The following is a 27227-nucleotide window of genomic DNA, read 5'->3' on the forward strand; positions in this document are numbered from 1 at the left end:
AATGATCATGGTCATGACGTTTATTATGGTCATGATGATCACCATGATCTGGATCATTATGGTCACGATGATCATGATGTTCCTGATAGTCACAATGATCATAGTCATGATGATCACTATGATCATGGTCACGATTGTTCTGATGGTCACCATGATCATGGTCATGATGGTCAACATGATCTTGAACATGATAGTCATCCAGATCATGGTTATGATGATCACCATGATCATGGTCATGATAATCACCATGATCGTGGACGTGATGGCCCTGATGGTCAACATGATCTCAAACATGATGGTCACCCATATCATGGTCATGGTAATCACCATGATCATGATCATGATGATCACCATGATCGTGAACGTGATGGTCACTATGAAAATAGATTTGATGATCACCATGATCATGGCTCTGATGGTCACCATGATCATGGTCATGATGGTTACCAGAATGACAGTCATGATGGTCACCATGATCATGGTTATGATGGTCACCATGATCATGGTCATGATGGTTCTGATGGTCAACATGATCTTGAACATAATAGTCACCCAGATCATGGTCATGGTGATCACTATGATCATGGTCATGATGATAACCATGATCATGGCCCTGATGGTCACCATGATCATGGTCTTGATAGTCATCATGATTGTGGCTTGATGGTCACCATGATCGTGGACGTGATGATCACCACGATCATGGTCTTGATGGTCACCATGATTACGGTCATGATGGTCAACATGATCGTAGACATGATGGTCACCATGATCTAGTCTTGATGGTCACCATGATTACTGTCTTGATGGTCAGCATGATCATGGTCATGATAATCAGCATGATCATGGTCCTTATGACCACTATGATTACGGTCATGATTGTCAATAGAATCGTGGACGTGATGGTCACCATGATAGTGGTTATGATGGTCAACATAATCATGGTTATGAATGTCACCATGATCATGGTCATGGTGGTCACCTTGATCATGGGCATCAATGTCACCATGGTGACGCTCATGATGGTCTCCATGATCTGGGTCATGATGGTCAACATTATCGTGGACATGATGGTCACCGTGATCTTGGTCATGGTGATCAACATGATCATGGTCTTGATGGTCACTATGATTACGGTCATGATGGTCAGCATGATCAAGGTCATGATGGTTACCATAATCATGGTCATGATGGGCACCATGATCATGGTCATGGTGGTCACCATGATCATGGTCATGATAGTAACCATGATCATGGTCACGATGGTCAACATGATCGTGGTCACGATGGTCAACATGATCGTAGTCATGATTGTCAACATGATCATGGTCATGAATGTCACCATGATGACGCTCATGATGGTCTCCATGATCTGGGTCATGATGGTCATCATGATCATGGACGTGATGGTCACTATAAAAATAGCCATGATGGTCACCATGATCATGGTCTCGATGGTCACCATGATTACCGTCATGATGGTCAGCATGATCAAGATCATGATGGTCACCATGATCAAGGTCATGATGTTTACAATGATCATGGTCATGATGTTCATTATGGTCAAGATGGTCACGATGGTTGGCATGATCATCGTCATAATGATCATGATAGAGACCATAATAGAACATGGTCATGATGATCACCATGATCGTGGTCATAGTGGTCACCATGATCGTGGTCTAATGATCACCATGATATTGGTTACGATGGTCCTGATGGTCACCATGATCGTGGTCATAATGGTCAACATGATCATGGTCATGATGATCAGCATGATCATGGTCCTGATGACCACCACGATTACGGTCATGATTGTCAACGAAATCGTGGACGTGATGGTCACCATGATAGTGGTCATGATGATCACCATGATCATGGTCATGATGATCACCATGATCGTGAACGGGATGGTCACTATGAAAATATATATGATGATCACCACGATCATGGCCCTGATGGTCACCATGATCATGGTTATGATGGTTACCATGATCATGGTCATGATGGTCACAATGATCATGGTCATGATGATTACTATGATCATGGTCACGATGGTTCTGATGGTCAACATGATCTTGAACATGATAGTCACCCAGATCATGGTCATGGTCATCACTATGATCATGGTCATGATGGTAACCATGATCATGGCCCTGATGGTCACCATGATCATGGTCTTGATGGTCACCATGATCATGGTCTTGATAATCATGATCGTGGCTTGATGGTCACCATGATCATGGTCATGATGGTCAACATGATCGTGGACATGATGGTCACCACGATCATGGTCTTGATGGTCACCATGATTACGGTCATGATGGTCAACATGATCGTGGACATGATGGTCATCATGATCTAGTCTTCATGGTCACCATAATTACTGTCTTGATGGTCAGCATGATCATGGTCATGACAGTCACCATGATCATGATGGTCATGATAGTCACCGTGACCATGATGGTCATTATGGTCATGATAGTCACCATGACCATGATGGTCACCACGATCATAGTCGGAATGGTCATGATGGTCACTATGATCGTGGTCATAGTGGTCACCATGATCGTGGTCTAATGATCACCATGATATTGGTTACGATGGTCCTGATGGTCACCATGATCGTGGTCATGATGGTCAACATGATCATGGTCATGATGATCAGCATGATCATGGTCCTTATGACCGCCATGATTACGGTCATGATTGTCAACGAAATCGTGGACATGATGGTCACCATGATAGTGGTCATGATGATCACCATGATCATGGTCATGATGATCACCATGATCGTGAACGGGATGGTCACTATGAAAATAGATATGATGATCACCATGATCATGGCCCTGATGGTCACCATGATCATGGTCTTGATGGTCACCATGATCATGGTCTCGATAATCATGATCATGGTCTTGATAGTCATCATGATTGTGGCTTGATGGTCACCATGATCGTGGACGTGATGATCACCACGATCATGGTCTTGATGGTCACCATGATTACGGTCATGATGGTCAACATGATCGTGGACATGATGGTCATCATGATCTAGTCTTCATGGTCACCATAATTACTGTCTTGATGGTCAGCATGATCATGGTCATGACAGTCACCATGATCATGATGGTCATGATAGTCACCGTGACCATGATGGTCATTATGGTCATGATAGTCACCATGACCATGATGGTCACCACGATCATAGTCGGAATGGTCATGATGGTCACTATGATCGTGGTCATAGTGGTCACCATGATCGTGGTCTAATGATCACCATGATATTGGTTACGATGGTCCTGATGGTCACCATGATCGTGGTCATGATGGTCAACATGATCATGGTCATGATGATCAGCATGATCATGGTCCTTATGACCACCATCATTACGGTCATGATTGTCAACAAAATCAGGGACGTGACGGTCACCATGATAGTGGTCATGATGGTCAATATAATCATGGTCATGAATGTCAAAATGATCATGGTCATGGTGGTCACCTTGATCATGGTCATAAATGTCACCATGATGACCCGCATGATGGTCTCCATGATGTGGGTCATGATGGTCAACATTATCGTGGAAATGATGGTCACCGTGATTTTGGTCATGGTGATCAACATGATCATGGTCTTGATGGTCACTATGATTACGGTCATGATGGTCAGCATGATCAAGGTCATGATGGTCACCATAATCATGGTCATGATGGGCACCATGATCATGGTCATGGTGTTCACCACGATCATGGTCATGATGGTCAACATAATGACGGCCATGATGGTCAGCATGATCATGGTCATGATAGTCACTACGATCATGGTCTTGATGGCCACCATGATTACGGTCATGACGGTCACCATGATTACGGTCATGATGGTCAACATGATCGTAGACATGATGGTCACCATGATCTAGTCTTGATGGTCACCATGATTACTGTCTTGATGGTCAGCATGATCATGGTCATGATAATCAGCATGATCATGGTCCTTATGACCACCATGATTACGGTCATGATTGTCAACAGAATCGTCGACGTGATGGTCACCATGATAGTGGTCATGATGGTCAACATAATCATGGTCATGAATGTCACCATGATCATGGTCATGGTGGTCACTTTGATCATGGGCATAAATGTCACCATGGTAACGCTCATGATGGTCTCCATGATCTGGGTCATGATGGTCAACATTATCGTGAACATGATGGTCACCGTGATCTTGGTCATGGTGATCAACATGATCATGGTCTTGATGGTCACTATGATTACGGTCATGACGGTAAACGATGATCATGGTCATGATGGCCATAATGATCATGGTCATGACGTTTATTATGGTCATGATGATCACCATGATCTGGATCATTATGGTCACGATGATCATGATGTTCCTGATAGTCACAATGATCATAGTCATGATGATCACTATGATCATGGTCACGATTGTTCTGATGGTCACCATGATCATGGTCATGATGGTCAACATGATCTTGAACATGATAGTCATCCAGATCATGGTCATGATGATCACCATGATCATGGTCATGATAATCACCATGATCGTGGACGTGATGGTCCTGATGGTCAACATGATCTCAAACATGATGGTCACCCATATCATGGTCATGGTAATCACCATGATCATGATCATGATGATCACCATGATCGTGAACGTGATGGTCACTATGAAAATAGATTTGATGATCACCATGATCATGGCTCTGATGGTCACCATGATCATGGTCATGATGGTTACCAGAATGACAGTCATGATGGTCACCATGATCATGGTTATGATGGTCACCATGATCATGGTCATGATGGTCACAATGATCATGGTCATGATGATTATCATGATCATGGTCACGATGGTTCTGATGGTCAACATGATCTTGAACATAATAGTCACCCAGATCATGGTCATGGTGATCACTATGATCATGGTCATGATGATAACCATGATCATGGCCCTGATGGTCACCATGATCATGGTCTTGATAGTCATCATGATTGTGGCTTGATGGTCACCATGATCGTGGACGTGTTGATCACCACGATCATGGTCTTGATGGTCACCATGATTACGGTCATGATGGTCAACATGATCGTAGACATGATGGTCACCATGATCTAGTCTTGATGGTCACCATGATTACTGTCTTGATGGTCAGCATGATCATGGTCATGATAATCAGCATGATCATGGTCCTTATGACCACTATGATTACGGTCATGATTGTCAATAGAATCGTGGACGTGATGGTCATTATGATAGTGGTTATGATGGTCAACATAATCATGGTTATGAATGTCACCATGATCATGGTCATGGTGGTCACCTTGATCATGGGCATCAATGTCACCATGGTGACGCTCATGATGGTCTCCATGATCTGGGTCATGATGGTCAACATTATCGTGGACATGATGGTCACCGTGATCTTGGTCATGGTGATCAACATGATCATGGTCTTGATGGTCACTATGATTACGGTCATGATGGTCAGCATGATCAAGGTCATGATGGTTACCATAATCATGGTCATGATGGGCACCATGATCATGGTCATGGTGGTCACCATGATCATGGTCATGATAGTAACCATGATCATGGTCATGGTGTTCACCACGATCATGGTCATGATGGTCAACATGATGACGGCCATGATGGTCAGCATGATCATGGTCACGATGGTCAACATGATCGTGGTCACGATGGTCAACATGATCGTAGTCATGATTGTCAACATGATCATGGTCATGAATGTCACCATGATGACGCTCATGATGGTCTCCATGATCTGGGTCATGATGGTCATCATGATCATGGACGTGATGGTCACTATAAAAATAGCCATGATGGTCACCATGATCATGGTCTCGATGGTCACCATGATTACCGTCATGATGGTCAGCATGATCAAGATCATGATGGTCACCATGATCAAGGTCATGATGTTTACAATGATCATGGTCATGATGTTCATTATGGTCAAGATGGTCACGATGGTTGGCATGATCATCGTCATAATGATCATGATAGAGACCATAATAGAACATGGTCATGATGATCACCATGATCGTGGTCATAGTGGTCACCATGATCGTGGTCTAATGATCACCATGATATTGGTTACGATGGTCCTGATGGTCACCATGATCGTGGTCATAATGGTCAACATGATCATGGTCATGATGATCAGCATGATCATGGTCCTGATGACCACCACGATTACGGTCATGATTGTCAACGAAATCGTGGACGTGATGGTCACCATGATAGTGGTCATGATGATCACCATGATCATGGTCATGATGATCACCATGATCGTGAACGGGATGGTCACTATGCAAATAGATATGATGATCACCACGATCATGGCCCTGATGGTCACCATGATCATGGTTATGATGGTCACCATGATCATGGTCATGATGGTCACAATGATCATGGTCATGATGATTACTATGATCATGGTCACGATGGTTCTGATGGTCAACATGATCTTGAACATGATAGTCACCCAGATCATGGTCATGGTCATCACTATGATCATGGTCATGATGGTAACCATGATCATGGCCCTGATGGTCACCATGATCATGGTCTTGATGGTCACCATGATCATGGTCTTGATAATCATGATCGTGGCTTGATGGTCACCATGATCATGGTCATGATGGTCAACATGATCGTGGACATGATGGTCACCACGATCATGGTCTTGATGGTCACCATGATTACGGTCATGATGGTCAACATGATCGTGGACATGATGGTCATCATGATCTAGTCTTCATGGTCACCATAATTACTGTCTTGATGGTCAGCATGATCATGGTCATGACAGTCACCATGATCATGATGGTCATGATAGTCACCGTGACCATGATGGTCATTATGGTCATGATAGTCACCATGACCATGATGGTCACCACGATCATAGTCGGAATGGTCATGATGGTCACTATGATCGTGGTCATAGTGGTCACCATGATGGTGGTCTAATGATCACCATGATATTGGTTACGATGGTCCTGATGGTCACCATGAGCGTGGTCATGATGGTCAACATGATCATGGTCATGATGATCAGCATGATCATGGTCCTTATGACCGCCATGATTACGGTCATGATTGTCAACGAAATCGTGGACGTGATGGTCACCATGATAGTGGTCATGATGATCACCATGATCATGGTCATGATGATCACCATGATCGTGAACGGGATGGTCACTATGAAAATAGATATGATGATCACCATGATCATGGCCCTGATGGTCACCATGATCATGGTCATGATGGTCACCAGAATGACGGTCATGATGGTCACCATGATCATGGTTATGATGGTCACCATGATCATGGTCATGATGATCACCATGATCGTGAACGGGATGGTCACTATGAAAATAGCTATGATAATCGCCATGATCTTGGCCCTGATGGTCACCATAATCGTGGTCATGACGGTCGCCAGAATGACGGTCATGATGGTCACAATGATCATGGTCTTGATGGTCACCGTGATTACGGTCATGATGGTCAGCATAATCAAGAACATGATAGTCACCATTATCATGGTCATGATTGTCACCATTATTACTATCATGATGGTCAGCACTATCATGGTCATGACAGTCACTATGATCATGATGGTCATGATAGTCGGCGTGACCATGATGGTCAGTATGGTCATGATAGTCACCATGACCATGATAGTCATTATAGTCACCACGATCATAGTCACGATGGTTATGATGGTCACTATGATCGTGGTCATAGTGGTCACCATAATCGAGGTCTAATGATCACCATGATATTGGTTACGATGCTCTCCATGATCAGGGTCATGATGGTTACTATGATCATGGTCTTGATGGTCACCATGAATACGGTCATGATGGTCAGCATGATCAAGGTCATGATGGTCAACATGATGACGGCCATGATGGTCAGCATGATCATGGTCATGATGGTCAACATGATCGTGGTCATGATGGTCAACATGATCATGGTCATGACGGTCACCATGATGATGGTCATGACGGTCAGCATGATCAAGGTTATGATGTTCACCATGAAGACGGTCACGATGGTTAGCATGATCATAGTCATGATGGTCACCATGATAACGGTCATGATGGTCAGCAGATCAAGGTCATGATGGTCACCATTATGACGGTCATGATGGTCACCACGATGACGGTCATGATTGTCAGCATAATCATGGTCATGGTGATCACCATGATCATGGTCATGATTGTCATAATGATCAAGGTCATGATGGTCAGCATGATCATGGTCATGATGGTCGCCATGATGACGGTCATGATTGTCAGCATGATCGAGGTCACGATAGTCACCATGATCATGGTCATGTTGGTCACCATGATGTCGGTCATGATGGTCACCATAATCATGGTCATGATAGTTACTATAATGAAGGTCATGATGGTCAGCATGATTAAGGTCATGATGCTCACCATGATCATGATGTTCCTGATAGTCACAATGATCATAGTGATGATGATCACTATGATCATGGTCACGATTGCTCTGATGGTCACCATGATCATGGTCATGATGGTCACCAGAATGACGGTCATGATGGTCACCATGATCATGGTTATGATGGTCATCATGATCATGGTCATGATGATTACCATGATCATAGTCACGATGGTTCTGATGGTCAACATGATCTTGAACATGATGGTCAACATGATCGTGGACATGATGTTCAACATGATCGTGGTCATGATGGTCAACATGATCATGGTCATGACGGTCACCATGATGATGGTCATGATGGTCAACATGATCATGGTCGTGACGGTCACCATGATGATGGTCATGATGGTCAGCATGATCAAGGTTATGATGGTCACCATGAAGACGGTCACGATGGTTAGCATGATCATAGTCATGATGGTCACCATGATAACGGTCATGATGGTCAACATGATCATGGTCATGACGGTCACCATGATGATGGTCATGATGGTCAGCATGATCAAGGTTATGATGGTCACCATGAAGACGGTCACGATGGTTAGCATGATCATAGTCATGATGGTCACCATGATAACGGTCATGATGGTCAGCAGATCAAGGTCATGATGATCAGCATGATCATGGTCCTTATGGCGACCATGATTGCGGTCATGATTGTCAACCAGATCGTGGACGTGATGGTCACTATGATAATGGTCATAAATGTCACCATGATGGTCTCCATGATCTGAGTCATCATGGTCATCATGATGATGGAAGTGATGGTCACTATAAAAATAGCTATGATGGTCACTATAATCATGGTCATTATGGTCGACATTATGACGGTCATGATGGTCAGGATGATCATAGTCATGATGGACAACATGATCATGGTTATGAATGTCACAATGATCATGGTCATTGAGGTCACCACGATCATGGTCATTGAGGTCACCATGATCGCGCTTATGATAGTCTCCATGATTAGGGTCATGATGGTCACCATGATCATGGACGTGATGGTCACGATAAAAATAGCTATGATTATCACCATGATCATGACCCTGAAGGTCACCATGATCAAGGTCATGATGGTCACTATGATTAAGGTCATGATGGTCACCATGATTACGGTTATGATGGTCAGCATGATCATGGTTATGGTGGTCTGCAAAATTATGTTTATGATGGTCACCATGATCATGGGCTTGATGATCACCATGTACATGTTCATGATGATCATGATGTTCACCTGTTCCGTGATCATAATAGTCACCATGATGATCGTCATGATGGTTACCACGATCGTGGACATGATGGTCACCATGATCATGGTCATGGTGTTCACCACGATCATGGTCATAATGGTCAACATGATGACCACCATGATGGTCAGCATGATTATGGTCTTGATGGTCACCATGATTACGGTCATGATTGTCAGCATGATCATGGTTATGGCGGTCAGCAAAATCATGTTTATGATGGTCTCCATGATCATGGGCTCAATGATTACCATGTTCATGGTCATGATTATCATGATGTTCACCATGTGCGTGGTCTTAATAGTCACCATGATTATGGTTATGATGGTCAACACGATCGTGGACATGATGTTCACCATGATCATTGTCATGAAAGTCACAATGATCATGGTCTTGATGGTCACCATGATGACGGTCATGATGGTCAGCATGATCATGGTCATGATGGTCACCACGATCATAGTAACGATGTTTATGATGGTCATCATGATCGTGGTCATGATCGTCACCTTGATAATCGTCATAATCGTCACCATGAATATGGCCATGATGGTTATCATGATCATCATCATGATGGTTATGATAGAGATCATAATAATGGTTCCGATGATAACCATGATCATAGTGATGATGGTCACTATGATCATGGTCACAATGGACATGATGGTCACCATGATTACGTTCATAACGGTCAGCATGATCATAGTCATGATGGTCAACATGATCGTGGTCGTGATGGTCAACATGATCATAGTCATGACGGTCACCATGATGATGGTCATGACAGTCAGCATGATCAAGGTTATGATGGTCACCATGAAGACGGTCATGATTGTCAGCATAATCATGGTCATGGTGATCACCATGATCATGGTCATGATTGTCATAATGATCAAGGTCATGATGGTCAGCATGATCATGGTCATGATGGTCGCCATGATGACGGTCATGATTGTCAGCATGATCGAGGTCACGATGGTCACCATGATCATGGTCATGATGGTCACCATGATGTCGGTCATGATGGTCACCATGATCATGGTCATGATGGTTACTATAATGAAGGTCATGATGGTCAGCATGATTAAGGTCATGATGGTCACCATGATCATGATGTTCCTGATAGTCACAATGATCATAGTGATGATGATCACTATGATCATGGTCACGATTGCTCTGATGGTCACCAGAATGACGGTCATGATGGTCACCATGATCATGGTTATGATGGTCACCATGATCATGGTCATGATGATTACCATGATCATAGTCACGATGGTTCTGATGGTCAACATGATCTTGAACATGATAGTCACCCAGATCATGGTCATGGTGATCACTATAATTATGGTCATGAACATAGCCATGATAATGGCCCTGATGGTCACCATGATCATGATCTTGATAGTCTTCATGATCGTGGCTTGATGGTCACCATGATCATGGTCATGATGGTCAACATGATCGTGGACATGATGGTTACCACGATCAAGGTCATGATGATCAACATGATGACGGCCATGATGGTCAGCATGATCATGGTCATGATGGTCAACATGATCGTGGTCATGATGGTCAACATGATCATGGTCATGACGGTCACCATAATGATGGTCATGATGGTCAACATGATCATGGTCATGACGGTCACCATGATGATGGTCATGATGGTCAGCATGATCAAGGTTATGATGGTCACCATGAAGACGGTCACGATGGTTAGCATGATCATAGTCATGATGGTCACCATGATAACGGTCATGATGGTCAGCAGATCAAGGTCATGATGGTCACCATGATAACGGTCATGATGGTCAGCAGATCAAGGTCATGATGATCAGCATGATCATGGTCCTTATGGCGACCATGATTGCGGTCATGATTGTCAACCAGATCGTGGACGTGATGGTCACTATGATAATGGTCATAAATGTCACCATGATGGTCTCCATGATCTGAGTCATCATGGTCATCATGATGATGGAAGTGATGGTCACTATAAAAATAGCTATGATGGTCACTATAATCATGGTCATGATGGTCAACATTATGACGGTCATGATGGTCAGCATGATCATAGTCATGATGGACAACATGATCATGGTTATGAATGTCACAATGATCATGGTCATTGAGGTCACCATGATCATGGTCATAAATGTCACCATGATGGCGCTCATGATGGTCTCCATGATCAGGGTCATGATAGTCACTATGATCATGGTCATGGTGTTCACCACGATCATGGTCATTGAGGTCACCATGATCGCGCTTATGATAGTCACCATGATTAGGGTCATGATGGTCACCATGATCATGGACGTGATGGTCACGATAAAAATAGCTATGATTATCACCATGATCATGACCCTGATGGTCACCATGATCATGGTTATGATGGTCACTATGATTAAGGTCATGATGGTCACCATGATTACGGTCATGATGGTCAGCATGATCATGGTTATGGTGGTCTGCAAAATTATGTTTATGATGGTCACCATGATCATGGGCTTGATGATCACCATGTACATGTTCATGATGGTCATGATGTTCACCTTTTCCGTGATCATAATAGTCACCATGATGATCGTCATGATGGTTACCACGATCGTGGACATGATGGTCACCATGATCATGGTCATGGTGTTCACCACGATCATGGTCATGATGGTCAACATGATGACGACCATGATGGTCAGCATGATTATGGTCTTGATGGTCACCATGATTACGGTCATGATTGTCAGCATGATCATGGTTATGGCGGTCAGCAAAATCATGTTTATGATGGTCTCCATGATCATGGGCTCAATGATTACCATGTTCATGGTCATGATTATCATGATGTTCACCATGTGCGTGGTCTAAAGGGTCACCATGATTATGGTTATGATGGTCAACACGATCGTGGACATGATGTTCACCATGATCATTGTCATGAAAGTCACAATGATCATGGTCTTGATGGTCACCATGATTACGGTCATGATGGTCAGCATGATCATGGTCATGATGGTCACCACGATCATAGTAACGATGTTTATGATGGTCATCATGATCGTGGTCATGATCGTCACCTTGATAATCGTCATAATCGTCACCATGAATATGGCCATGATGGTTATCATGATCATCATCATGATGGTTATGATAGAGATCATAATAATGGTTCCGATGATAACCATGATCATAGTGATGATGGTAACTATGATCATGGTCACAATGGACATGATGGTCACCATGATTACGTTCATAACGGTCAGCATGATCATAGTCATGATGGTCACCATGATCATGGTCATGATGGTCAACATGATTACGGTCATGATGGTTAGCATGATCATGGTCACGATAGTCACCATTATTATGATGTCCATGATGGCCACTACGATCGTGCTTATGATGGTCTCCATGATCATGGTCATGATAGTCATCATGATCGTGGTCATGATGGTCACCACGATCATAGCCACGATGATCATGATGGTCACTATGATCGTGGTCATAGTGGTGACCATAACCGTGGTCTAATAATCACCATGATCTTCGTTACGATGGACCTGATGGTCACCATCATCATGGTCATGATGTTCAACATGATCGTGGTCATGATGATCAGCATGATCATGATCCTGATGGCCACCATTATTACGGTCACGATGGTCACTATGATTAAGATCATGATGGTCAGCATGATCATGGTCATGATGGTCAGCACGATCATGGTCATGATAATCACCATGATCATGTTCATGATGGTCACCATGATCGTAGGCTTGATGTTCACCATGCTTGTGGTCATCATAGTCACCATGATTTTGGTCATGATGGTCAACATAATCGTGGACATGATGGACACCATGATTATGGTCTTGATGATAACTACGATCATGTTCACGATGGTCCTGATGGTCACCGAAATCGTGGTCATGATAATCACCATGAACATGTTCATCGTGGTCACCATGATCGTGGTCATGATGGTCAACATGATCATGGTCATGATGATCAGCATGATCATGGTGCTTATGACCACCATGATTACGGTCATGATTGTCAACGAAATCGTGGACGTGATGGTCACCATGATAGTGGTCATGATGATCACCATGATCGTGAACGGGATGGTCACTATGAAAATAGATATGATGATCACCACGATCATGGCCCTGATGGTCACCATGATTATGGTCATGATGGTCACCAGAATGACGGTCATGATGGTCACCATGATCATGGTTATGATGGTCACCATGATCATGGTCATGATGGTCACAATGATCATGGTCATGATGATTACCATGATCATGGTCACGATGGTTCTGATGGTCAACATGATCTTGAACATGATAGTCACCCAGATCATGGTCTTGGTCATCACTATGATCATGGTCATGATGATAACCATGATCATGGCCCTGATGGTCACCATGATCATGGTCTTGATGGTCACCGTGATCATGGTCTTGATAATCATGATCGTGGCTTGATGGTCACCATGATCATGGTCATGATGGTCAACATGATCGTGGACATGATGGTCACCATGTATACGGTCATGATGGTCAACATGATCGTGGACATGATGGTCATCATGATCTAGTCGTGATGGTCACCATAATTGCTGTCTTGATGGTCAGCATGATCATGGTCATGACAGTCACCATGATCATGATGGTCATGATAGTCACCGTGACCATGATGGTCATTATGGTCATGATAGTCACCATGACCATGATGGTCACCACGATCATAGTCGGAATGGTCATGATGGTCACTATGATCGTGGTCATAGTGGTCACCATGATCGTGGTCTAATTATCACCATGATATTGGTTACGATGGTCCTGATGGTCACCATGATCGTGGTCATGATGGTCTACATGATCATGGTCATGATGATCAGCATGATCATGGTCCTTATGACCACCATGATTACGGTCATGATTGTCAACGAAATCGTGGACGTGATGGTCACCATGATAGTGGTCATGATGATCACCATTATCATGGTCATGATGATCACCATGATCGTGAACGGGATGGTCACTATGAAAATAGATATGATGATCACCATGATCATGGCCCTGATGGTCACCATGATCATGGTCATGATGGTCACCAGAATGACGGTCATGATGGTCACCATGATCATGGTTATGATGGTCACCATGATCATGGTCATGATGGTCACAATGATCATGGTCATGATGATTACCATGATCATGGTCACGATGGTTCTGATGGTCAACATGATCTTGAACATGATAGTCACCCAGATCATGGTCATGGTCATCACTATGATCATGGTCATGATGATAACCATGATCATGGCCCTGATGGTCACCATGATCATGGTCTTGATGGTCACCATGATCATGGTCTTGATAATCATGATCGTGGCTTGATGGTCACCATGATCATGGTCATGATGGTCAACATGATCGTGGACATGATGGTCACCACGATCATGGTCTTTATGGTCACCATGTACATGTTCATGATGATCATGATGTTCACCTTTTCCGTGATCATAATAGTCACCATGATGATCGTCATGATGGTTACCACGATCGTGGACATGATGGTCACCATGATCATGGTCATGGTGTTCACCACGATCATGGTCATGATGGTCAACATGATGACGACCATGATGGTCAGCATGATTATGGTCTTGATGGTCACCATGATTACGGTCATGTTGTCAGCATGATCATGGTTATGGCGGTCAGCAAAATCATGTTTATGATGGTCTCCATGATCATGGGCTCAATGATTACCATGTTTATGGTCATGATTATCATGATGTTCACCATGTGCGTGGTCTTAAGGGTCACCATGATTATGGTTATGATGGTCAACACGATCGTCGACATGATGGTCACCATGATCATGGTCATGATGGTCAACATGATCGTGGACATGATGGTCACCACGATCATGGTCTTTATGGTCACCATGTACATGTTCATGATGATCATGATGTTCACCTTTTCCGTGATCATAATAGTCACCATGATGATCGTCATGATGGTTACCACGATCGTGGACATGATGGTCACCATAATCATGGTCATGGTGTTCACCACGATCATGGTCATGATGGTCAACATGATGACGACCATGATGGTCAGCATGATTATGGTCTTGATGGTCACCATGATTACGGTCATGATTGTCAGCATGATCATGGTTATGGCGGTCAGCAAAATCATGTTTATGATGGTCTCCATGATCATGGGCTCAATGATTACCATGTTCATGGTCATGATTATCATGATGTTCACCATGTGCGTGGTCTTAAGGGTCACCATGATTATGGTTATGATGGTCAACACGATCGTGGACATGATGTTCACCATGATCATTGTCATGAAAGTCACAATGATCATGGTCTTGATGGTCACCATGATTACGGTCATGATGGTCAGCATGATCATGGTCATGATGGTCACCACGATCATAGTAACGATGTTTATGATGGTCATCATGATCGTGGTCATGATCGTAACCTTGATAATCGTCATAATCGTCACCATGAATATGGCCATGATGGTTATCATGATCATCATCATGATGGTTATGATAGAGATCATAATAATGGTTCCGATGATAACCATGATCATAGTGATGATGGTAACTATGATCATGGTCACAATGGACATGATGGTCACCATGATTACGTTCATAACGGTCAGCATGATCATAGTCATGATGGTCACCATGATCATGGTCATGATGGTCAACATGATTACGGTCATGATGGTTAGCATGATCATGGTCACGATAGTCACCATTATTATGATGTTCATGATGGCCACTACGATCGTGCTTATGATGGTCTCCATGATCATGGTCATGATAGTCATCATGATCGTGGTCATGATGGTCACCACGATCATAGCCACGATGATCATGATGGTCACTATGATCGTGGTCATAGTGGTGACCATAACCGTGGTCTAATAATCACCATGATCTTCGTTACGATGGACCTGATGGTCACCATCATCATGGTCATGATGGTCAACATGATCGTGGTCATGATGATCAGCATGATCGTGATCCTGATGGCCACCATTATTACGGTCACGATGGTCACTATGATTAAGATCATGATGGTCAGCATGATCATGGTCATGATGGTCAGCATGATCATGGTCATGATAATCACCATGATCATGTTCATGATGGTCACCATGATCGTAGGCTTGATGTTCACCATGCTTGTGGTCATCATAGTCACCATGATTTTGGTCATGATGGTCAACATAATCGTGGACATGATGGTCACCATGATTATGGTCTTGATGATAACTACGATCATGTTCACGATGGTCCTGATGGTCACCGAAATCGTGGTCATGATGGTCAACATGATCATGGTCATGATGATCAGCATGATCATGGTCCTTATGACCACCATGATTACGGTCATGATTGTCAACGAAATCGTGGACGTGATGGTCACCATGATAGTGGTCATGATGATCACCATGATCGTGAACGGGATGGTCACTATGAAAATAGATATGATGATCACCACGATCATGGCCCTGATGGTCACCATGATTATGGTCATGATGGTCACCAGAATGACGGTCATGATGGTCACCATGATCATGGTTATGATGGTCACCATGATCATGGTCATGATGGTCACAATGATCATGGTCATGATGATTACCATGATCATGGTCACGATGGTTCTGATGGTCAACATGATCTTGAACATGATAGTCACCCAGATCATGGTCTTGGTCATCACTATGATCATGGTCATGATGATAACCATGATCATGGCCCTGATGGTCACCATGATCATGGTCTTGATGGTCACCGTGATCATGGTCTTGATAATCATGATCGTGGCTTGATGGTCACCATGATCATGGTCATGATGGTCAACATGATCGTGGACATGATGGTCACCATGATCATGGTCTTGATGGTCACCATGTATACGGTCATGATGGTCAACATGATCGTGGACATGATGGTCATCATGATCTAGTCTTGATGGTCACCATAATTGCTGTCTTGATGGTCAGCATGATCATGGTCATGACAGTCACCATGATCATGATGGTCATGATAGTCACCGTGACCATGATGGTCATTATGGTCATGATAGTCACCATGACCATGATGGTCACCACGATCATAGTCGGAATGGTCATGATGGTCACTATGATCGTGGTCATAGTGGTCACCATGATCGTGGTCTAATGATCACCATAATATTGGTTACGATGGTCCTGATGGTCACCATGATCGTGGTCATGATGGTCTACATGATCATGGTCATGATGATCAGCATGATCATGGTCCTTATGACCACCATGATTACGGTCATGATTGTCAACGAAATCGTGGACGTGATGGTCACCATGATAGTGGTCATGATGATCACCATTATCATGGTCATGATGATCACCATGATCGTGAACAGGATGGTCACTATGAAAATAGATATGATGATCACCATGATCATGGCCCTGATGGTCACCATGATCATGGTCATGATGGTCACCAGAATGACGGTCATGATGGTCACCATGATCATGGTTATGATGGTCACCATGATCATGGTTATGATGGTCACCATGATCATGGTCATGATGGTCACAATGATCATGGTCATGATGATTACCATGATCATGGTCACGATGGTTCTGATGGTCAACATGATCTTGAACATGATAGTCACCCAGATCATGGTCTTGGTCATCACTATGATCATGGTCATGATGATAACCATGATCATGGCCCTGATGGTCACCATGATCATGGTCTTGATGGTCAACATGATCGTGGACATGATGGTCACCATGATCATGGTCTTGATGGTCACCATGATTACGGTCATGATGGTCAACATGATCGTGGACATGATGGTCATCATGATCTAGTCTTGATGGTCACCATAATTACTGTCTTGATGGTCAGCATGATCATGGTCATGACAGTCACCATGATCATGATGGTCATGATAGTCACCGTGACCATAATGGTCATTATGGTCATGATAGTCACCATGACCATGATAGTCATTATAGTCACCACGATCATAGTCACGATGGTTATGATGGTCTCTATGATCGTGGTCATAGTGGTCACCATAATCGAGGTCTAATGATCACCATGATATTGGTTACGATGCTCTTTATGATCAGGGTCATGATGGTTACTATGATCATGGTCTTGATGGTCACCATGAATACGGTCATGATGGTCAGCATGATCAAGGTCATGATGGTCAACATGATGACGGCCATGATGGTCAGCATGATCATGGTCATGATGGTCAACATGATCGTGGTCGTGATGGTCAACATGATCATAGTCATGACGGTCACCATGATGATGGTCATGACGGTCAGCATGATCAAGGTTATGATGGTCACCATGAAGACGGTCATGATTGTCAGCATAATCATGGTCATGGTGATCACCATGATCATGGTCATGATTGTCATAATGATCAAGGTCATGATGGTCAGCATGATCATGGTCATGATGGTCGCCATGATGACGGTCATGATTGTCAGCATGATCGAGGTCACGATGGTCACCATGATCATGGTCATGATGGTCACCATGATGTCGGTCATGATGGTCACCATGATCATGGTCATGATGGTTACTATAATGAAGGTCATGACGGTCAGCATGATTAAGGTCATGATGGTCACCATGATCATGATGTTCCTGATAGTCACAATGATCATAGTGATGATGATCACTATGATCATGGTCACGATTGCTCTGATGGTCACCATGATCATGGTTATGATGGTCACCAGAATGACGGTCATGATGGTCACCATGATCATGGTTATGATGGTCACCATGATCATGGTCATGATGATTACCATGATCATAGTCACGATGGTTCTGATGGTCAACATGATCTTGAACATGATAGTCACCCAGATCATGGTCATGGTGATCACTATAATTATGGTCATGAACATAGCCATGATAATGGCCCTGATGGTCACCATGATCATGATCTTGATAGTCTTCATGATCGTGGCTTGATGGTCACCATGATCATGGTCATGATGGTCAACATGATCGTGGACATGATGGTCACCACGATCAAGGTCATGATGATCAACATGATGACGGCCATGATGGTCAGCATGATCATGGTCATGATGGTCAACATGATCGTGGTCATGATGGTCAACATGATCATGGTCATGACGGTCACCATAATGATGGTCATGATGGTCAACATGATCATGGTTATGACGGTCACCATGATGATGGTCATGATGGTCAGCATGATCAAGGTTATGATGGTCACCATGAAGACGGTCACGATGGTTAGCATGATCATAGTCATGATGGTCACCATGATAACGGTCATGATGGTCAGCAGATCAAGGTCATGATGGTCACCATGATAACGGTCATGATGGTCACCAGATCAAGGTCATGATGATCAGCATGATCATGGTCCTTATGGCGACCATGATTGCGGTCATGATTGTCAACCAGATCGTGGACGTGATGGTCACTATGATAATGGTCATAAATGTCACCATGATGGTCTCCATGATCTGAGTCATCATGGTCATCATGATGATGGAAGTGATGGTCACTATAAAAATAGCTATGATGGTCACTATAATCATGGTCATGATGGTCAACATTGTGACGGTCATGATGGTCAGCATGATCATAGTCATGATGGACAACATGATCATGGTTATGAATGTCACAATGATCATGGTCATTGAGGTCACCATGATCATGGTTATAAATGTCACCATGATGGCGCTCATGATGGTCTCCATGATCAGGGTCATGATAGTCACTATGATCATGGTCATGGTGTTCACCACGATCATGGTCATTGAGGTCACCATGATCGCGCTTATGATAGTCACCATGATTAGGGTCATGATGGTCACCATGATCATGGACGTGATGGTCACGATAAAAATAGCTATGATTATCACCATGATCATGACCCTGATGGTCACCATGATCATGGTTATGATGGTCACTATGATTAAGGTCATGATGGTCACCATGATTACGGTCATGATGGTCAGCATGATCATGGTTATGGTGGTCTGCAAAATTATGTTTATGATGGTCACCATGATCATGGGCTTGATGATCACCATGTACATGTTCATGATGATCATGATGTTCACCTTTTCCGTGATCATAATAGTCACCATGATGATCGTCATGATGGTTACCACGATCGTGGACATGATGGTCACCATAATCATGGTCATGGTGTTCACCACGATCATGGTCATGATGGTCAACATGATGACGACCATGATGGTCAGCATGATTATGGTCTTGATGGTCACCATGATTACGGTCATGATTGTCAGCATGATGATGGTTATGGCGGTCAGCAAAATCATGTTTATGATGGTCTCCATGATCATGGGCTCAATGATTACCATGTTCATGGTCATGATTATCATGATGTTCACCATGTGCGTGGTCTTAAGGGTCACCATGATTATGGTTATGATGGTCAACACGATCGTGGACATGATGTTCACCATGATCATTGTCATGAAAGTCACAATGATCATGGTCTTGATGGTCACCATGATTACGGTCATGATGGTCAGCATGATCATGGTCATGATGGTCACCACGATCATAGTAACGATGTTTATGATGGTCATCATGATCGTGGTCATGATCGTAACCTTGATAATCGTCATAATCGTCACCATGAATATGGCCATGATGGTTATCATGATCATCATCATGATGGTTATGATAGAGATCATAATAATGGTTCCGATGATAACCATGATCATAGTGATGATGGTAACTATGATCATGGTCACAATGGACATGATGGTCACCATGATTACGTTCATAACGGTCAGCATGATCATAGTCATGATGGTCACCATGATCATGGTCATGATGGTCAACATGATTACGGTCATGATGGTTAGCATGATCATGGTCACGATAGTCACCATTATTTTGATGTTCATGATGGCCACTACGATCGTGCTTATGATGGTCTCCATGATCATGGTCATGATAGTCATCATGATCGTGGTCATGATGGTCACCACGATCATAGCCACGATGATCATGATGGTCACTATGATCGTGGTCATAGTGGTGACCATAACCGTGGTCTAATAATCACCATGATCTTCGTTACGATGGACCTGATGGTCACCATCATCATGGTCATGATGGTCAACATGATCGTGGTCATGATGATCAGCATGATCGTGATCCTGATGGCCACCATTATTACGGTCACGATGGTCACTATGATTAAGATCATGATGGTCAGCATGATCATGGTCATGATGGTCAGCATGATCATGGTCATGATAATCACCATGATCATGTTCATGATGGTCACCATGATCGTAGGCTTGATGTTCACCATGCTTGTGGTCATCATAGTCACCATGATTTTGGTCATGATGGTCAAATAATCGTGGACATGATGGTCACCATGATTATGGTCATAGTGGTGACCATAACCGTGGTCTAATAATCACCATGATCTTCGTTACGATGGACCTGATGGTCACCATCATCATGGTCATGATGGTCAACATGATCGTGGTCATGATGATCAGCATGATCGTGATCCTGATGGCCACCATTATTACGGTCACGATGGTCACTATGATTAAGATCATGATGGTCAGCATGATCATGGTCATGATGGTCAGCATGATCATGGTAATGATAATCACCATGATCATGTTCATGATGGTCACCATGATCGTAGGCTTGATGTTCACCATGCTTGTGGTCATCATAGTCACCATGATTTTGGTCATGATGGTCAACATAATCGTGGACATGATGGTCACCATGATTATGGTCTTGATGATAACTACGATCATGTTCACGATGGTCCTGATGGTCACCGAAATCGTGGTCATGATGGTCAACATGATCATGGTCATGATGATCAGCATGATCATGGTCCTTATGACCACCATGATTACGGTCATGATTGTCAACGAAATCGTGGACGTGATGGTCACCATGATAGTGGTCATGATGATCACCATGATCGTGAACGGGATGGTCACTATGAAAATAGATATGATGATCACCACGATCATGGCACTGATGGTCACCATGATTATGGTCATGATGGTCACCAGAATGACGGTCATGATGGTCACCATGATCATGGTTATGATGGTCACCATGATCATGGTCATGATGGTCACAATGATCATGGTCATGATGATTACCATGATCATGGTCACGATGGTTCTGATGGTCAACATGATCTTGAACATGATAGTCACCCAGATCATGGGCTTGGTCATCACTATGATCATGGTCATGATGATAACCATGATCATGGCCCTGATGGTCACCATGATCATGGTCTTGATGGTCACCGTGATCATGGTCTTGATAATCATGATCGTGGCTTGATGGTCACCATGATCATGGTCATGATGGTCAACATGATCGTGGACATGATGGTCACCATGATCATGGTCTTGATGGTCACCATGTATACGGTCATGATGGTCAACATGATCGTGGACATGATGGTCATCATGATCTAGTGTTGATGGTCACCATAATTGCTGTCTTGATGGTCAGCATGATCATGGTCATGACAGTCACCATGATCATGATGGTCATGATAGTCACCGTGACCATGATGGTCATTATGGTCATGATAGTCACCATGACCATGATGGTCACCACGATCATAGTCGGAATGGTCATGATGGTCACTATGATCGTGGTCATAGTGGTCACCATGATCGTGGTCTAATGATCACCATAATATTGGTTACGATGGTCCTGATGGTCACCATGATCGTGGTCATGATGGTCTACATGATCATGGTCATGATGATCAGCATGATCATGGTCCTTATGACCACCATGATTACGGTCATGATTGTCAACGAAATCGTGGACGTTATGGTCACCATGATAGTGGTCATGATGATCACCATTATCATGGTCATGATGATCACCATGATCGTGAACAGGATGGTCACTATGAAAATAGATATGATGATCACCATGATCATGGCCCTGATGGTCACCATGATCATGGTCATGATGGTCACCAGAATGACGGTCATGATGGTCACCATGATCATGGTTATGATGGTCACCATGATCATGGTTATGATGGTCACCATGATCATGGTCATGATGGTCACAATGATCATGGCCATGATGATTACCATGATCATGGTCACGATGGTTCTGATGGTCAACATGATCTTGAACATGATAGTCACCCAGATCATGGTCATGGTCATCACTATGATCATGGTCATGATGATAACCATGATCATGGCCCTGATGGTCACCATGATCATGGTCTTGATGGTCACCATGATCATGGTCTTGATAATCATGATCGTGGCTTGAAGGTCACCATGATCATGGTCATGATGGTCAACATGATCGTGGACATGATGGTCATCATGATCTAGTCTTGATGGTCACCATAATTACTGTCTTGATGGTTAGCATGATCATGGTCATGACAGTCACCATGATCATGATGGTCATGATAGTCACCGTGACCATGAAGGTCATTATGGTCATGATAGTCACCATGACCATGATGGTCACCACGATCATAGTCGGGATGGTCATGATGGTCACTATGATCGTGGTCATAGTGGTCACCATGATCGAGGTCTAATGATCACCATGATATGGGTTACGATGGTCCTGATGGTCAACATGATCATGGTCATGATGGTCAACATGATCATGGTCATGATGATCAGCATGATCATGGTTTTTATGACCACCATCATTACGGTCATGATTGTCAACAAAATCGGGGACGTGATGGTCACCATGATAGTGGTCATGATGATCAATATAATCATGGTCATGAATGTCACAATGATCATGGTCATGGTGGTCACCTTGATCATGGTCATGGTGTTCACCACGATCATGGTCATGATGGTCAACATAATGACGGCCATGATGGTCAGCATGGTCATGGTCATGATGGTCACTACGATCATGGTCTTGATGGTTACCATGATTACTGTATTGATGGTCAGCATAATCATGGTCATGATAATCAGCATGATCATGGTCCTTATGACCACCATGATTACGGTCATGATTGTCAACAGAATCGTGGACGTGATGGTCACCATGATAGTGGTCATGATGGTCAACATAATCATGGTCATGAATGTCACCATGATCATGGTCGTGGTGGTCACTTTGATCATGGGCATAAATGTCACCATGGTGACGCTCATGATGGTCTCCATGATCTGGGTCATGATGGTCAACATTATCGTGAACATGGTGGTCACCGTGATCTTGGTCATGGTGATCAACATGATCATGGTCTTGATGGTCACTATGATTACGGTCATGATGGTAAACATGATCATGGTCATGATGGCCATAATGATCATGGTCATGACGTTTATTATGGTCATGATGATCACCATGATCTGGATCATTATGGTCACCATGATCATGATGTTCCTGATAGTCACAATGATCATGGTCACGATTGTTCTGATGGTCACCATGATCATGGTCATGATGGTCAACATGATCTTGAACATGATAGTCATCCAGATCATGGTCATGATGATCACCATGATCATGGTCATGATAATCACCATGATCGTGGACGTGATTGTCCTGATGGTCAACATGATCTCGAACATGATAGTCACCCATATCATGGTCATGGTAATCACCATGATCATGATCATGATGATCACCATGATCGTGAACGTGATGGTCACTATGAAAATAGATTTGATGATCACCATGATCATGGCTCTGATGGTCACCATGATCATGGTCATGATGGTTACTAGAATGACGGTCATGATGGTCACCATGATCATGGTTATGATAGTCACCATGATCATGGTCATGATGGTCACAATGATCATGGTCATGATGGTCACCATGATCATGGTCATGATGGTTACTAGAATGACGGTCATGATGGTCACCATGATCATGGTTATGATAGTCACCATGATCATGGTTCTGATGGTCAACATGATCTTGAACATGATAGTCACCCAGATCATAGTCATGGTTATCACTATGATCATGGTCATGATGATAACCATGATCATGGCCCTGATGGTCACCATGATCATGGTCTTGATAGTCATCATGATTGCGGCTTGATGGTCACCATGATCATGGTCATGATGGTCAACATGATCGTGGACGTGATAATCACCACGATCATGGTCTTGATGGTCACCATGATTACGGTCATGATGGTCAGCATGATCATGGTCATGATAATAAGCATGATCATGGTCCTTATGACCACTATGATTACGGTCATGATTGTCAACAGAATCGTGGACGTGATGGTCACCATGATAGTGGTTATGATGGTCAACATAATCATGGTTATGAATGTCACCTTGATCATGGGCATAAATGTCACCATGGTGACGCTCATGATGGTCTCCATGATCTGAGTCATGATGGTCAACATTATCGTGGACATGATGGTCACCGTGATCTTGGTCATGGTGATCAACATGATCATGGTCTTGATGGTCACTATGATTACGGTCATGATGGTCAGCATGATCAAGGTCATGATGGTCACCATGATCACGGTCATGATGGTAAACATGATCATGGTCATGATGGCCATAATGATCATGGCCATGACGTTTATTATGGTCATGATGATCACCATGATCTGGATCATTATGGTCACCATGATCATGATGTTCCTGATAGTCACAATGATCATAGTCATGATGATCACTATGATCATGGTCACGATTGTTCTGATGGTCACCATGATCATGGTCATGATGGTCAACATGATCTTCAACATGATAGTCATCCAGATCATGGTCATGATGATCACCATGATCATGGTCATGATAATCACCATGATCGTGGACGTGATGGTTCCGATGGTCAACATGATCTTGAACATGATAGTCACCCAGATCATGGTCATGGTGATCACTATGATCACGGTCATAAATGTCACCATGATGACGCTCATGATGGTCTCCATGATCTGGGTCATGATGGTCAACATTATCGTGGACATGATGGTCACCGTGATCTTGGTCATGGTGATCAACATGATCATGGTCTTGATGGTCACTATGATTACGGTCATGAAGGTCGGCATGATTAAGGTCATGGTGTTCACTATGATCATGGTCATGATGGTAACCATGATCATGGTCATGGTGTTCACTACGATCATGGTCATGATGGTCAACATGATGACGGCCGTGATGGTCAGCATGATCATGGTCACGATGGTCAACATGATCGTGGTCATGATGGTCAACATGATCGTAGTCATGATTGTCAACATGATCATGGTCATGAATGTCACCATGATGACGCTCATGATAGTCTCCATGATCTGGGTCATGATGGTCATCATGATCATGGACGTGATGGTCACTATAAAAATA

General features: G+C 43.4%; 2 protein-coding genes across 2 annotated transcripts; one reads left to right on the top strand and one right to left on the bottom strand.

The window, feature by feature from the left end:
• Positions 1 to 71: 71 nt before the first annotated feature.
• LOC130674146 (histidine-rich glycoprotein-like) lies at positions 72 to 4321 on the bottom strand. Its single transcript, XM_057479413.1, has 3 exons — positions 4105 to 4321; positions 3395 to 3637; positions 72 to 82 (listed from the first exon to the last, which is right to left on the bottom strand). Exons 1-3 carry the CDS (start codon positions 4319 to 4321, stop codon positions 72 to 74), a joined length of 471 nt encoding a protein of 156 aa, XP_057335396.1.
• Positions 4322 to 24744: 20423 nt separating this feature from the next.
• On the top strand, positions 24745 to 26938 carry LOC130674147 (histidine-rich glycoprotein-like). Its single transcript, XM_057479414.1, has 3 exons — positions 24745 to 24822; positions 26126 to 26333; positions 26742 to 26938. The coding sequence occupies exons 1-3, from the start codon at positions 24745 to 24747 to the stop codon at positions 26936 to 26938; spliced, it is 483 nt and encodes a 160-aa protein (XP_057335397.1).
• The last annotated feature ends 289 nt before the right edge of the window (positions 26939 to 27227 follow it).

Source organism: Microplitis mediator, chromosome 9 (assembly GCF_029852145.1).
Source record: "Microplitis mediator isolate UGA2020A chromosome 9, iyMicMedi2.1, whole genome shotgun sequence".
Taxonomy (NCBI): Eukaryota; Metazoa; Arthropoda; class Insecta; order Hymenoptera; family Braconidae; genus Microplitis; species Microplitis mediator.

Coding starts and splice junctions, on each gene's coding strand:
- LOC130674146 (XM_057479413.1), bottom strand. CDS start 4,321: ATGGCCATCATGACCATGATCATCGTTTACCGTCATGACCGTAATCAT. Junction 3,638..4,104: donor CCACCATGACCATGATCATG/GTGACATTCATG, acceptor GTGACCATCAAG/ACCATGATCATGTTGATCAC.
- LOC130674147 (XM_057479414.1), top strand. CDS start 24,745: ATGACGGCCATGATGGTCAGCATGGTCATGGTCATGATGGTCACTACG. Junction 24,823..26,125: donor TGATGGTTACCATGATTACT/GTATTGATGGTC, acceptor GATTGTCAACAG/AATCGTGGACGTGATGGTCA. Junction 26,334..26,741: donor ACATGATCATGGTCTTGATG/GTCACTATGATT, acceptor ATAGTCACCCAG/ATCATGGTCATGGTGATCAC.